This window comes from Canis lupus, chromosome 2 (assembly GCF_003254725.2).
Source record: "Canis lupus dingo isolate Sandy chromosome 2, ASM325472v2, whole genome shotgun sequence".
NCBI classification, from domain to species: Eukaryota; Metazoa; Chordata; class Mammalia; order Carnivora; family Canidae; genus Canis; species Canis lupus.
The window spans coordinates 18380377-18395626 of record NC_064244.1 but is presented as its reverse complement, the minus strand read 5'-3'; the positions used below and the strand labels follow the sequence as shown (position 1 = coordinate 18395626).

Sequence of the window (15250 nt, the reverse complement as noted above, 5' to 3'; positions counted from 1 at the left end):
TCTTGCCTAAGCCACATTTACCAATTTCTATCTACTTCCTTTGCAAGGGTTTCATAATTTGGCACATGAATTGTCTATTAGGCCATTAGTGACTTCAGACTCCATATGAAATGATCCGTGGACCCCTTCTAACTATTAAGAACCATGCATAAAGTCAGAAGATACAAAACTGAAGATAGATTACTGACAAAGTTGATTTTTTTCTAAGATGGTTTAGGAATCACTGAAACTCAGGCCTGGAGGAACCCAGAGTTAGCTAATGTGTACCTCAACCTGTTCCTTCAATGAGAATCAACTTTATGAACTGCAAGAACACTCACAAACAGAAATGTGCTTTTCAAGTGCTTCTTTGCTGCTAAATTGTTTTATGATTTTGAAAATTCATGCTTTTTTGAAAGTATAATTGTTTCATATATATGAGTGTAGGATATATAGATGACTGCGTTCATTTTAGAATTACAGGAACAACTAAAACTCAGCCCTTTCTCTTTTGATTGACAGCTAATTCATACTTTTTATAATTCCTACTTTTTCTTATTTCCTTGAAATTTTTCTGAAGTAAAATTTTTATATGGATGACTAATTTTAAGAATTAAATACAGTCCAAATAGAGAAATAAAATCAAGAGTCTCTTTGAGGTGATATTATTAAAATATGGAGAAACTTCAGGAAAAAATTTTGGTCTATTTTCTATTATAAATCTTTAAAAACTTTAAACAAAAAGGCTACCCTTTAGAGTTTAACTTGTATTGAAATAATTCACCTGCCTTGAAGGAGAATTCTAGATGTAGAAGAGAATCTGTCAGTATTTATAGAGAATGAAAATTCTAGTCAATGTAAAAATCATAGGTAAAATTTCTGAGAACTATACTCAGTGAGTGTATAGATTAGCTTCATGAAGCCAGTGTTACTAACAGGTTATATTTAACTGCAAGAGGAAAGTAATTTCATTGTAAGAGCATACTAGAGTGTATTAATTGTGATCAGGCTGTAGATATACAGCCCAATCCAGCTCTAAATTTTGCTTAGAATATAATCTCATGAAAATTATTTACCCTTTCCTAGCCAAAATGTCTTTATAAATTTGCTATCATAACAGTACCTATAAGGTTGTTGTAAACAGCAAATGAGACAGACCACGTAATAGGATATGTGTGAGCCCTGGCATATGGAATGTGCTTAAAATGTTATTTTAACTCATGGTCAGAGGCAAAGGGAACCAACTTTTTTTCCAAAGAAACCACTCTAGAAATAGCTTTGAGAGAAAAAAAACGATGGGTATAGAGAACTGGAGCTGACTCATGTAAAACATTTCACAGAAATCATTCCTGACAGACGAGACAGGGAAGCAGTGAATCAATGAATCACTTGTGAAGAGATAGATGGCCATTACTTACAGCGTGTTGCTATGACAATGTTATGTGTGGACACTGGGGCCATCCCCAATATGTGGAGAGCATAGCCCAGAGCAAACCATCCTGTGGGGAGAGTGTAAGTATGATGTCCATGTTGGGGTGGAGGGAGATGGTGGATCATAATGGGCTGGTGGCAAAGAGCGTTAGGAAATCTGTCAAGGCTGCCCTGGTGAGTGAGGTGGGTAAGGGAGGGACAAATGGTAGGGAAGGAGGCTTTGCGTGTGTTTCTTCCTGTTGCTGTCTCCTCTCCCATGGCTATCCAGCCAGCCTGCAGCTCTAGCTGCTTAGCCATTGGTGCTCCAAGGGGTGGGAATTGATGAATTCTTGGGGCATTTCTTCAGATTTTCCCCCACCCCTAAAAAATAACTGTAATGGGATCTCTGAGAACTGCCTCATGAGAGTAGTTATTAGGAATGTTGTTGCCAAAGTTTTCACATAAATCTCCTGGATAAATCTGGAGCTTTCACTATTTATTCTAAATTTGAAGGTCTTTGAAATGTTCCTGTAACAACGGTAGAAATTGTCAAATAAGCTTCATAGAGTAGGGTAAAAGACTCCCATTGTGGATGAGAAAAGCCTAAGGGGGTAAAAACTTAATTGAATTGTGGAGGGTAAATTAGACAAATGTTAAAGATGAAAGCTTATAAACAGAGCATGGTAGACGCTAGCTGGCTCTATGATGGCCCCAGGAGGCAGTGTCCTCCCTTAGGCACGTGGCCACACACAGTGCACTCTGATACACAGACACACATCTTCCCCATGGCACAGGAAAAGCCACGCTGCCATGTGCTGACAGGGTGGGGCAGGAAATATGAAATACCCATTTAAAATTAAACAATTACTCATAATGCTGGGCTTTGCACGACAGCAAGAAACCCATTGAAGACCACATTCTGAGTTATTCTGTCACTCTGCATTAGATGTCTGTCTCACACATAGATGAGATAGTGTCCTTACCATGTGGCAGCTAGCTGCTGTTCCCTCTTAATAGCACATTTTTGTTTCTGGTTTCTATGTATTACTCATTTTAGAAGCCACAAAGGCTGATTTATTTTTTTCACTTTTTAAAACATTGTCTAATCGTGGATATGCAAAGATCTAACTATAAGAATGTTTATCTCAGCATTGTTTATAATAATGGAAATTTGAGAAGATTCTAAGTGTTCCACAATAGGTGGCCATATTTTGATGATGGAATGCACAACGTTGTAAATGATGTGACGTTATGAATGACATGGAAAAACAGTCACAAGCTACTGTTACCTGGAAAAAGGTCATTATAGGATAGTATGTTCAGAATGATCCCCTTTGAACATTAATATAAAATATATAAGGAGCAACTACAGGAAATAAATACCACCAAAAATTATTAGTAGGGATATAATTTAGGTTATTTTTCCTTTATCTAGGTTTTTCTATATTGTCCAAATTTCCTGCAGTGACTGTATATTCCTATGTGATCAGTTTATTTTTTCAAGCATGATCTTTGGGGACCAGTGTCAATACATGTGTCAATGTACAAATACAGTGTACATAGCAGTGTCAATACATGCATTGATGATGTTTTTCCATTCTCAGAATTCCATAACCTTTTAGGTTCTCAGCCACCCAGCTGGTCTACTAAAAATATTATTATATCTATCTCCATATCTATCTCCATGGTCTTTTATACATATCTCAAGATTATACATGAAAATTACGCAGCGGTTTGCCTTTGGCCCAGGGCACGATCCCGGAGACCCGGGATCGAATCACACATCAGGCTCCTGGTGCATGGAGCCTGCTTCTCCCTCTGCCTGTGTCTCTGCCTCTCTCTCTCTCTCTCTCTCTCTCTCTGTGACTATCATAAATAAATAAATAAATAAATAAATAAATAAATAAATAAATTAAAAAAAAAACAAAATTAGCCCATTAAAATGTTATTATATAAGGTAATCTTCTTCAGCATTAATTTAAAATCATATTTTGTTCCTAATGCTTCCTTTAAAAATCATAACTAGGTTTTTATTATTCATTAGACTAATTCTCTATTTAAAAATAATTCCTTCAGATGCTCAGGGACTAATGACTTCTCACCAACGTAAGTTCTGACAGTTGCCTGATGGAGCCCTCATTCCCTCTCCAGTGATAAGTGAGGTACACTGGAAGCCAAGCCTCCTCTCCCGTGTGTATATGAACATTTCATTCCACAGACCACAGTGTTCCCTCTGCCAACTATACCGCCACACCAAATCACTAAACATCTTTTAAAAATTACTCTGCCTCCTAAGATCCTCGCCATCTGCTAGAGGTGGACTCAGAAACAGGGAGACACCTGCTTCACAGAACAATACAAAGTCATAGAACCTGGAGCCAGAAGAACCTAGGGTACCACCATGCAGACTCTTCCCCAGTTTGGAGAAGACTCAGGGGAAAGTCTATTAAATAAGTGGTAAATGTAAGCACTGAAAGGTCAACATGGCATTTTTTTTTTAATTCTGAAATGTTGAGGTTGGATCTTTCCTATTTTAAAAAGTAGACAATCAAAAAAAATAAAAAATAAAAAGTAGACAATCAAGACGATTAAGCAAAATCCATAACAACAATTCCTAATTTCAAAATGTAGCATTCTGAGCTCTGCATTCTTACTCAAGCCATGTTGTACCTGTTAGATGCTAGAAGGGACCATCCATGCACTTGCTGCCTGTGGCCTATCTGAGGAGAGAGCTAGGTGGTGACCCCCAGGGAAGGAGGTGTGAATAGAGCAGTTTCCATTTGGGAGCCTCTGATATAATTTTTACTGTCTTCAGGGCAGGGTGGAAGGTATCTGTAGATCTGATTCTTGTTCATCCTGATTCTGTCCTTCATGTTTGAGAGAATATCGAGAGGGGAAATACAGAGTTTCCTTTGAATCCAAGAGCAAAAGCTATCTTTTGAAGACTGGGGGGATCCCTGGGTGGCACAGTGGTTTGGCACCTGCCTTTGGCCCAGGGCGCGATCCTGGAGACCCGGGATCGAATCCCACATCGGGCTCCCGGTGCATGGAGCCTGCTTCTCCCTCTGCCTATGTCTCTGCCTCTCTCTCTCTCTCTCTCTCTCTCTCTCTGTGACTATTATAAATGAATTAAAAAAATTTTTTTAAATTAAAAAAAAAAAAAGACTGGTGTGTCTGCCTCATTAACTGCAGCAAATTAACCCAATCACATGAAAATTCTTCATCATGAGGGATGGTCAGGAAACATTAGCATTTCCTTTTGAGGAAAAGGATTTTGATCGCACTGAGATAAATATCTCTCCCTTTAATTTTTTTTTTCTGCCTTTAATTTTTTATGATTAAAAAACCTCACACTTTACTTGGCCAACCCTGGAGTATTACATTTCTTGTAAAATGCTTATTACTCTTAATGATAATATGGAGTATTTGGCTTAATTAATCAATAGATACACTTCATTCTAAACTCTTGAATCCAGATCATGATTAGTACAATGTTAGACTCATCTGGTGTAGAGACATAAATTGAATTGTTTGGTATATTGTTGTCACTTTTTATAATTGTTTTTAGAGGGCACTTGTCCTCAGAATTAAAATAGCTTATCTCTGATTTTTAAGGAAAATGCCAGGCATCCTAGAAGCAAACTTCCTCTGACAGACAGTTGCAGGAAGCATGACTCATCTGCCGGGTAGTGTTTGAGGAGGTGCCATGATGATGAAAGTCAGCTTAGACCCTTTGCTGCTAAGTCATAAAATCTCATCTGCTTTTCTCCAACTGGCAAATGGGATTTTAACTACCACACTTGTTAGATTCAGACAGAGAATCCCTGTGGCTTTTGTAAGAAAGCTGAGAGTCCAGGAGACTTCAGACGCCCTGCTTTCTTCAATACATGGGGACAATCTATGTTTATCACAACTGGGAAAGCTGTTTTCAAAATTATAGCTTTGCCTTGACTGCAAATGTTTCAGAGAGCAAAAATTAATCCATCAAATTTTTATGTTGAAATGATCATAAATAATATTTATTAACATTTAATAAATATTTATTAGCTGAGTATTAATCTAAGCCCTTCATATGTGTTAACCTAAATTTAAAATTCCTAGCGGCTCTATAAAGCAGGTACCATTGTTCCTATTTTAGAGTTCTGGAAACTGAGGAATGTAAAAGTTTAGTCATGAAACTCCTCAAGAATAATTTCTTTACTGTTTCCTTCATTGATAATTATATTTTTAAAATAGGAATTGTCAAATTCATGGAAGCAATAAAGTCCTTATTGTCTGTAATAATAGAGAAAAAATAACTTCTAAATTCTATTGATCATATGCAAAGCTATTAGTCAGTGGAACCAATATAGTCTTCATTATATTTAACAGAGCTTCAAGTAAAGAAAATGGACTAAAATGTTAGCTTTATCATTTATACTTGGTGACAAGTGTCAAATGCATTGATGAAGCAGGTTACTGAGAGAAAGCAAGAGGAAAATTAAATGTCTTAAGAAATGAACTGTTAGGGGCACTTTGATGGTGCAGTCAGTTGGGCCTCCTGACTCTTCATTTTGGCTGGGGTCATGATCTCATGGTCGTGGGATGAAGCCCCTGGGAGCCTGCTTCTCCCTCTCCCTCTGCCTGCTGCTCCCCCTGCTTGTGCTCTCCCTTTGTCAAATAAATAAATAAAATCTTTAAAAACAAAACAAAAAACTCTGACTTCAAGAGAAAATTGAAGGGAGGTGAAAATAATTCTGGAGATCCAGTGAGAGGGTTGCTATAGTCCAGGTGAGAGAGGACACCAGTTCCTCCCATGCTAAGAAGGGAGAATGTAATAGGATTAGAGAGCACTTAGGAGATAAAATCAGTAGAAATGGACTAACAGATGGGGGTAGGGATGTCCCCGTGGTGAAGAAAAGGCCGAAATATAATTAATTTTTTTTTTTTTTTGAGAGGGAATAGGGGGACGGGCAGAGGGTGAAGGAGGAAGGGAATCTCAAGCATCATGCCCAGCTCAGAGCTCGATGTGGGGCTTGAGCCGAAGGCAGACGCTCAACCAACTGAGCCACCCAGCTGCCCACATTGAAACCAGAGTTTTTAAAGATGCCAATCCAAGCATGCCATTTCCCTACTCACACTCCTGAGAGATCTCTTGCTGCTCTTCAGGCCCTGAAACTCCTCACACACCTTCAACACTGTGCTACATTTGCAGGTGCCTGCCCACGTGGAAGCCCCATGCTGGGCTTCAGCCACACTAGGCTTCCTTCGGTTTTGACAAGGATTTTCTCCTGGACTGAACTTGAGCCGGGTGCCTCTGAACCTTCTTCCTGACTAGGTCTCAACCTTGGCCTAGAATGCAGACTCTTGGCACATATTATTTCATCCACTCACTCCCCACTAACCAAATTAAAAGACTTAAACACTAACATAGTTTCTAACGAGGTCACACCACTAGGATGAACCCAGCTCCTATTCACGTACCTGCCTGAGAAAGCTCAACACTGCCAGTAGAATTTAAGGTTTGTGGTTCGCTCTGCCAATACCTGAGGACAGGCCCCTGACCACCATTCCTAGAGTATTTACTAAAAAGGGCTTACAATTGTGAATCCTTCCTCTGTCCCTTTGAGATGTATGCGTATCTCCTACAACTCAGGAATGCCTTTCTCAAGGATCTGAGGACCATGCCTTTGAAATGTAATCATCAGGAAGGATAGGCCACTAGTCTCCCATTGTGAGTGGACGGAATCCTAACTTTCATAGCTGCCAGTCAGCAGACACAATTGGCCTAGCCATGCTGACATCTAACCCTTTGTCACTTCTAGCTTCCCTGAGGCTCCAGCTGCTGTCCCCTCCCTCATCCTCCCTTCAAAATGTCCAGTTCCCTCCATACAACCTGAAATGGAGTGCAGCTCCTGCTGGATCCTACTGCATGAGTGGGTTCCTGATTAAAATCTATCTGGGCCACTTTAACTTCATCTTTGACAGTTCCTTGAACACAACTTCCTTTGGTGAACCTCCAGCTTCCTTTAAACTTAAGTTACTCTTCCTCAGGGAAGCCTCCTCTGAGCACCACCCCCCCCCCCCCACCATGAGCTCGGTCCTCCCGCTCATGTCTTTGGTGGACCCAATAATGTTCCCTGATAGCACTTAACACAGCTTGTAATTAAATTTGTATTGTGTGTTAATTGATTACCATCTGTCTCATCAGTGAAGACAAGGAAAACTGATGTGAAAACAGTCATAGTCCCCAGTGGATGTGTCTAAAATGTATTAGAATGATCAAATGAATGGATACATGAATGAACAATGCATACTTGGGGTATTAACAGCTTGAGGAAATACCACAGCAGAAGCAGAACAAAACAACAAACCTGTTTAACTGTGTTTAATTCACAGCATTCTCAAACTTATTAGAATTTAGTTCTCTTTACTTGGGAAACATCTATCAACATTTGTGGCAGAGAGAGTTCTGTGGTTTCCCCAAATCAACTTCCCCTTTATCTAGGTTCCTGAATCAACATGTGGAAGGCAAGAAACACCAGCACTAGTCTCTAACATGATTGAGAAATAAACTGGTATTATATTAGGCATATACGAATTTATGGATCCTGTATAACAACAGCTTGAGTTACCTTAACTAATCAGAATATCACACGGGCCTGATGGAAAAATGTTGCTCAGGGTGCAGACTTAGAAAACACAAGTGCAGGACCGGAAGACTCTGTTTTGGTCCAGTCTTTCATTTGAAATGGATGATTTTCAATGGTAAGAGGACACGGAGTGTAATAAATAATGATATAAACATCTGGTGGACAAGATGACATCAGAAGGAGGATTTGGCAAGAGATAAAATGAATCTTACAGACTGGCAGGAAATGCATTTGACAGAAGTCATTGGCGTAATGAAGGAGACTGGTGAAGTGGAAGGCCTAGAAAGGTATAGAGAATGTACTGGAAGATGATATTGGCAAAGGTGCCACATAAAGATGGAGTGAGAAAGTTGAGAATCAGAACATGAAAATCGAAAGTAAATCTGATATTTTTACACAATGAGATAAATATCATGACCCTATCACCAGGCCTTAGTGAGACAAAGACGTAATTCACCTAATGCAATGGAAAAGTAAGACTATTGAAAGGGAAATTTTTAATAGCACTCAAAGGTACATGTTAAGTAGATACCTATTAAAATATTTATGACTTCCCAGGAGAGAATTTTGAAGGGAGGATAGAATGTGCTATCTGAGTAGAAGTGGGCTACACAAAGTGGTCTCAAGTGCTGTCCCGAGGGCTTTGGAGGACTCTTTCTACTGAGATTCCCAGAGACTTTGATTTAGTAGGTCTGGGTTGAGGTCTAAGGATATGTTTTTCTAACAAGATCTCCAGGTGACTCTGGAATGCAGCTAGTTACAGGGGCTTCATCCTCCCCCATTGGCTTCTTCCTCAATAGAGACTATGATTTTTTCAAAGGAAATATGTCAACACTAGTGCAGGACCAAGAGACACATAAGGGTAACAAAGGGGAGATAATTTCAACCATCTGGATGTCTCTCAAATGTCTAAACTGAAAAAAAGCATGGCATTTGATAAATTCTTTAGATGTTCTCTTCTCTCAAAAAGTAAAGAGAATAGTGAAAAGAGTTACTGCTCTGGACTAATTCTGGATAGCAAATAAGTGGTTGTTAATGTCAAACAAAACATTAGGAGACAGTGATCAATGTCCCTAGAGTCTGCTATATGAGACATACCAGTCATGGGCCGAAGGTTTAGGGAGTCAGACTTCCAAAGGAGATATAAGCCCATGGACTAAAACAATTAGCAGTTAAAGAAAAACAGAGAAGCAACAGAGAAAGGAAAGAAGATTCAAGAAACATGACAAATTCTAATAAAATGAAATTCTGCCCACAAAGCTAGAAATACCTTTTGGGACAATAAAAGGGGAAACCTCTGAAGAAATCAATTAAGAAGGAACCATATAAAGCTTCCTGACCATTTTATGAGCACACAAACAAATCAGCTAAACTTTGGGAAGGAGCACAGTTAGAAAAAAAAATGTCTATTTTTTTAAGCTATGCTTAGGGCAAATGAAAGATCAAAATGTGGATGGATCAACACTTGCAGAAGAGAGCATAGTATGATAAAGGGAAAACATAAACATGCCTAGTAGAATTTTGAAACTAGAAAAAGAGACATTGAAATCCAATTTACAAGATCAAGACAGGCAATTCCTTTAAATCAATTTTTTTGGGCTTAAGTGAATGACATCCTGAAGTACTGAAAGGTACAGTCACTACAGAATAAATTGTGTAATCTTGCTGAATTCATGAATGTTGAAGAAATGTTTTAGCATGCCAGAAGAACCCATCCCCTACTCAAAGATCCTGCCTCTGTCCCCACACATAATCTATGAGCAATGCTGGCCACAGGGCTGGGCTTCACTGCTCCTAGCTAGAGCAGATCATACTGCCCAGAGGAGCATCTATTCATAAGTGGGCTAGATCCATGTGTTTGCTATCAGGCTAAAAAAGATTAACCCCCCATGCTGATAACTTGTAGCCAAAGGAAGCCCAGTTTGTTATAAGACCCTGGGGCAAATGGTCATGTGGAGTCATGGCTCTGGGGGCCACACTGTAGCTAAAATGATGAGGCTGTGGAAATGCAGAGGAAGGATTTGGGAAGAGAGATAGGAATGGAGTACACACTTACAGGGAGAAGCCACTAGGCTGCCCTTCTTCCTGCCCTTTCACAGCTTTTTAGTTTACTGTGTGTGTCATGAGACTTCTTACTTTCCCCAGAGTACAGCCCGCTTACAAAACCAATGGTTTACTTTGAGTGTGTACCACAACCGAGAGTTTAAAGCAAAGAAATGAAAAATAAAAGGACAGCCAGAGTCTCAAGGGAAGACGTTTCAACTTCCAAACTGTAGAATCCTGGAATTGCACAGGTGAGTAAGATTGACAGTAATTTTTGGAAAAATTCTAAATTAGACACTGAAAGTAATTTATCACTCTGTAGCAAAGAAAACAGTGATTATAGTAATACATGACCAGTACTTATCTATGAAGAAGTATGCTAAAATAACACAGACTTCTCTGTCTGACAGTATCATGAGGATGGTTGATGTGATGTCATAGCTAAATCATTGGCCCAGCACCACAGGGCCTGGTAGAAAGCCTGGGTTTTATACTTCTAATATTTGTGACTGTGGACAACCTGTATTTGCCTCAACTATCTCACCTGTCAAATGGGGTGATATTTCTTATATTATAGGGTTGCTATGACAATTACCTAGCACATAATGAGTATTCAATAAAGATCAGTTATTATTGCCAAGTTGTTTGAATAATCCTATCAACAAAGTGTCTAATAAAAGATGATTTTAGGGGTACCGGGCAGCTAAATAAGTTAGACATCTGACTCTTGATTTTGGCTCAGGTCATGATCTCAGGGTCTTGGGATCAAGCCCTGAATCAGGCTCCCTGCTCAATGGAGAGTCTGCTTGAGATTCTTTCTCTCCTTCTCCCTCTGCCCCTCCTCCTGCTCATGCTGTCTCTCTCTCTCTATGTCTCTAAAAAAACCCAAATCTTAAAAAAAAAAAAAAAAAAAAAAAGATCATTTTAAACAAAGAAACACACCATTTTGGAGTATTTGAAAAAGGCATCATCTTGCTTGACATTTTTGTCAATTATTTTTGAAGAAGTAGTAGACTAAAGGCTAGTAAGTCTATATGCAAATGAATAGAATTATACAGATCAAAGAATCAGGGTTTAGAAGGATCATGGTGTGTTTGAATTTTCATGCAAAACAGTAAAATATAACTTACTAGGAATAATTTCCTATGTATGGCTATTAAAGTTATTACAGTTCATGTAAAAGTGACTAGGAATACAAATATTAATATAGTCCAACATTATGACTTGACTAACAGGAAGCCCATATAACCCCATCCTATGATACCCGAGTATATGAGCCAGATCATATAATCCCAGCACACCTGCCCATGGTCTGCTTCACTGGAGTGTGGAATCCAACCTGCGCCACATTTTTAAGAGACACTGACAAACAGGATAATATCCAGAGGAAGGTGTCCCCTGAGAGCTTGCCTCATGAGGATCAGCTAGGGAAATGCAGGATGAGGACTGAAGAAAAGAAGCTTTGACTTAATGCTTTCCCTCAGGAGAACTCAGTGAATTCGTGGGTTTAACCTTGCATGTACACTCACTCTCTGCCCTTTGTGCTTCTTCACGCTGTTGTCTCCCTCTTGCTCCCACTATCACTCAAACCTTGCTCTGCCCAGAGTCACACTGATCCCGAGCAACACTTCTTAACCCTGAGATCCCTCTTGAGCCCCTGGGAGCCTCTCACCTTGTTGATCATTGTCACCTTCTATAATAATCTGCTAGCAGCATCCATGACACAACAACATCAGGGTTTTCCTCCTTCCTCTTTTTACCACACAGACGCTCCTGGTTGACCTAAAACACACTTGGGCCTCCCAGTATGTCTCTGTGCTGATTTCTCCCAAATCCATCACTTTCATTTGTATACTCAATCACCTATTAGAAGTCTCTTCTTCTCTGTAGAGACTCAGGCTCAAAGCAAAAATTAAAAAGTTGACATGCAGTTGTAAGACATGCAAAGAATCCTTAAAGTTGACTTCCTGTAACTATATGGGCCATATGCTTTTACTCCTTTGGGCAAGTCGACCCTTCTTCCCATTGAATTTAATTTCCAAATCTGAATCATTTTGTTTTGCCCAGAGGACAAATAATAAAGGATGGATTCATTTCCCAATGGGATCTCTACCAACCCACACTCCTTAGCAAGGCTGGGCACAATGTCTGACCACCTAATTAAGTCCTTTCATAATTTCAGGTTTATTAATTCAAAATAGTTCAATTTCGGCTACAATAAGAGTCACTCAACTGGGACCTGGCTCAGTTGCTTGAAAAACCCTTCAACTAGTAGTTATTAAAATAAAGGAAACTAGATTTTGTGTTTGTGGCTCTCTTCTCCTTAAGTAATTATTTGTGCTTTTAAAATTTTCATCATAGACCAGCCATTGTAGCAATGGCTCTGGCCTTGCCCCTTGGCTTACAGAATGGAAAAAAATCTCCTCCCTCTGGCAACAGTATCATTCTTTGGAAGGCTTTGCTGAACTTTTGGTTCTTATTCTGTATTTTGCTGCTTTTACCATCAATGTTGCACAAGATAAATGGCATGAGTCTAACATCATCTATGAAGGGCCTCTAATGAGAAGCTCTGTGGTTGTTGGAATAAGTATTTTCATTTGACAGTTTTCAAACACCTCCAAAAATTATCTGATGGGTCTTTTTGTTACACTTCCATCCTCAAGTCAGTCCAAAGACGTGGAAACCAGTCCCTGGAAAATTTCCATCTCATTTCCTCCCCCACTCTTTATTCCAAAGCCTCCTTGAAGGTCCAGGTCAAAAGCTTCCTCCCCTCTGCAGCTTTCTTTGTTGTACTTTCATCAAATCACTCTTATGGTGCCTGGCATATCCTTACACATGGAACACTCTGCAAGGCCATGAGTTCTCTTTTGGTTTGTGCTCAAGTGGTAGAAGTGCAGTGAATACATAGGAATTATACAAAAAGACCAGTTTGGAATTCAGTTCTTTCTCATTAATTAAAAGCTATCATTATGTTGATGCTACAATATGGCTGTGATATTCAATTTATCCTGAGCTCACTGAATGCCTATAAGATCCCAACTCTATTATCAAGGCCCAGGTAACATATTCAGTAGGAGACAGCTTAGACCTTCAAAAGTCTCATGGTCCAATAGGGCATGTGTTTGTAATCACAACTGGTAAAAATGGGATAAGATAAACTGCTGTGTTTGTGGTGTGAAAGAACTCTTCCATTTCCCCTAAAGAATGAACAAGATCTTACCATGTAAAGAAATGCAATGAGACAAACATACCATTATTAAGCTTGTGTAGATCATCTGAACACTACTGAAAACTTTAAAACCACTGTTGAGTCCATGCTTGTAAGTGTGTTTGATGTTGTGTCATATTTTCTTTGACTACTAGTAAATATCACTCTCTAACGAGTAAACACTATGGCTGCTATTTCTATAATATTGAATTTTTCTAAATATAAAGCAAGATTTCACTCAAAAAAATTATCCCTCGGAAACAAGAGACTCCACGTATTCAGGACCTCCCAAGTCTCCAAAGTACAGGAAGCTTTCTCTTCTTCCTTTTGAAAAACAAAAGGGCTATTTGGAAAAGAGGTATTAACCTCAAACAGTCTCAATCAATGGTAAGTTTTTAAAAAGAACTTATAAAATAGAAGGTTAAGAGAATTTTACAAGGATAAAAAGGATTTTTTTCCGAAGAATGTGTCCTTAAAGTTATAAGTGCTGGATATTGAAGTCTTTGTAAACAAGGCTTCTAAAAATCACTGTTCGCCTTAAGAAGAAACTCACTAAGTCACTGTGTTGTGGATAGGTAGCACGGATGAGGAGGGGTGGAGTGTACAATGCTACCAGAGGGGGCACTTGTCACTTCAGTAAAGATTTTTAGTGAAAACATATGTGGATTCAAAAGTATTATATATGAAAAATGTAGATGAATATAAAAATGATATGTTAGATGGACTTAAAAAGGGATTTTATTAATGACAAAACTTGATGTCAAAATATTCTAAGTGGTTTCAGTAAAATTGTCTTATGAAGTATGAAAGTGGAAACCATAATTTCTAAATTAATATAATAGTTTATAAACCATATAATTTTATATCTGAATGCATAATTACATTAATAAAGTAAGCAAATTAAGTAGCTGCCTAATTTTTCAATCTATAGCCCTAAAAAGTCACATATGTAAATTAGCAAATAATCTTTTAGAAATAAAGTATCTTATTGTAAAAATAGGTTATTTTGGGCTATCTAATTTTCAAGCAATTTTCATTGAGTAGCATTATACACAGGGAGTTGAATAAAAGCTACAGATGGTCATTATTATAACAAATAGAAATTTCTGCTTTACTGAGAGAAAAATTAACTGAAATGCACTTAAATTTAAAAATAAGAATTAAAATCATGATTTCTATTATCAGGCAATTAGGTAATTAGGTATTAAATAAAGCCAGGTACCCAAATATTTTCTGATCTCCTGCTTATTGTAGAGAACACTGATAAAAACAAGCAACAAAAAATAGAAGTTATTCTTTTACTCCTGGATTATTTAAATAATAAGAGGTCAATCAGTTCAGAAGTCAAACTGAAACCTAAAAACATACATAATCCTTTGTGTATATAATTTAGTGGGTTAAATTAATTAAATTAATATTTAATAAATTAGATTAATATTAAATCCTTACATTAATATGATGTAGTGAAAAGACATGAAATAGGCCTGTTGAAATACCTTGGGTAGCTGGCATATTATGGATGTGTAGGGCCACAGAGATTCAGTTCTACAGAGCAGGATGGCTTCTAGTTTGGCTTGCCTAACTTGATCTGAAAATGCAGTGACTTATTTAGCTTCAGAATACATACCTCTAAATAGTCTGTAGAGCAGTTTATGTGATTTTCCAATTCAAATGCCAAAAATGTGTAATTCACCGTGTTGCCAGTTGTTGCCTGGATGGTCCAGTTGCAACGCTGATTGTCAGAATAGGGATTTGGATAATGTATACTCTCTAGGATGCCATAGTTTCGGTTTACAATTACTACATTCCTACATGCTGCAAAAAATAACCACGATTACTAGGAACCACTATCATATATTTCATAATTGCTCCAAGATGTATGACGTTTTCCTTTAAGAAAATATCTAGATTAAAATATATACATAGTTTATATATTACATATTTGTATATATTATGTATATACATATTTACATATATA

The 15250-nt window shown here is 38.2% G+C and overlaps 1 protein-coding gene and 1 long non-coding RNA gene across 4 annotated transcripts in view; one reads left to right on the top strand and one right to left on the bottom strand.

The window, feature by feature from the left end:
• Positions 1-15250, bottom strand: part of CUBN (cubilin) — a 258475-nt gene that overhangs the window by 171774 nt on the left and 71451 nt on the right. The window contains exon 27 of the mRNA XM_025445065.3: positions 14900-15087. Within this exon, the coding sequence (XP_025300850.1) occupies positions 14900-15087 (188 nt within the window). The remainder of the gene's footprint in view (positions 1-14899; positions 15088-15250) is intronic.
• The window catches only part of LOC112658816 (uncharacterized), a 47935-nt gene that overhangs the window by 582 nt on the left and 32103 nt on the right, over positions 1-15250 (top strand). For all 3 annotated transcript variants that reach the window (XR_003135985.3, XR_007403948.1, XR_003135986.3), the window contains exons 2-3: positions 1320-1491; positions 10167-10315. This is a non-coding gene — a long non-coding RNA (uncharacterized LOC112658816). The remainder of the gene's footprint in view (positions 1-1319; positions 1492-10166; positions 10316-15250) is intronic.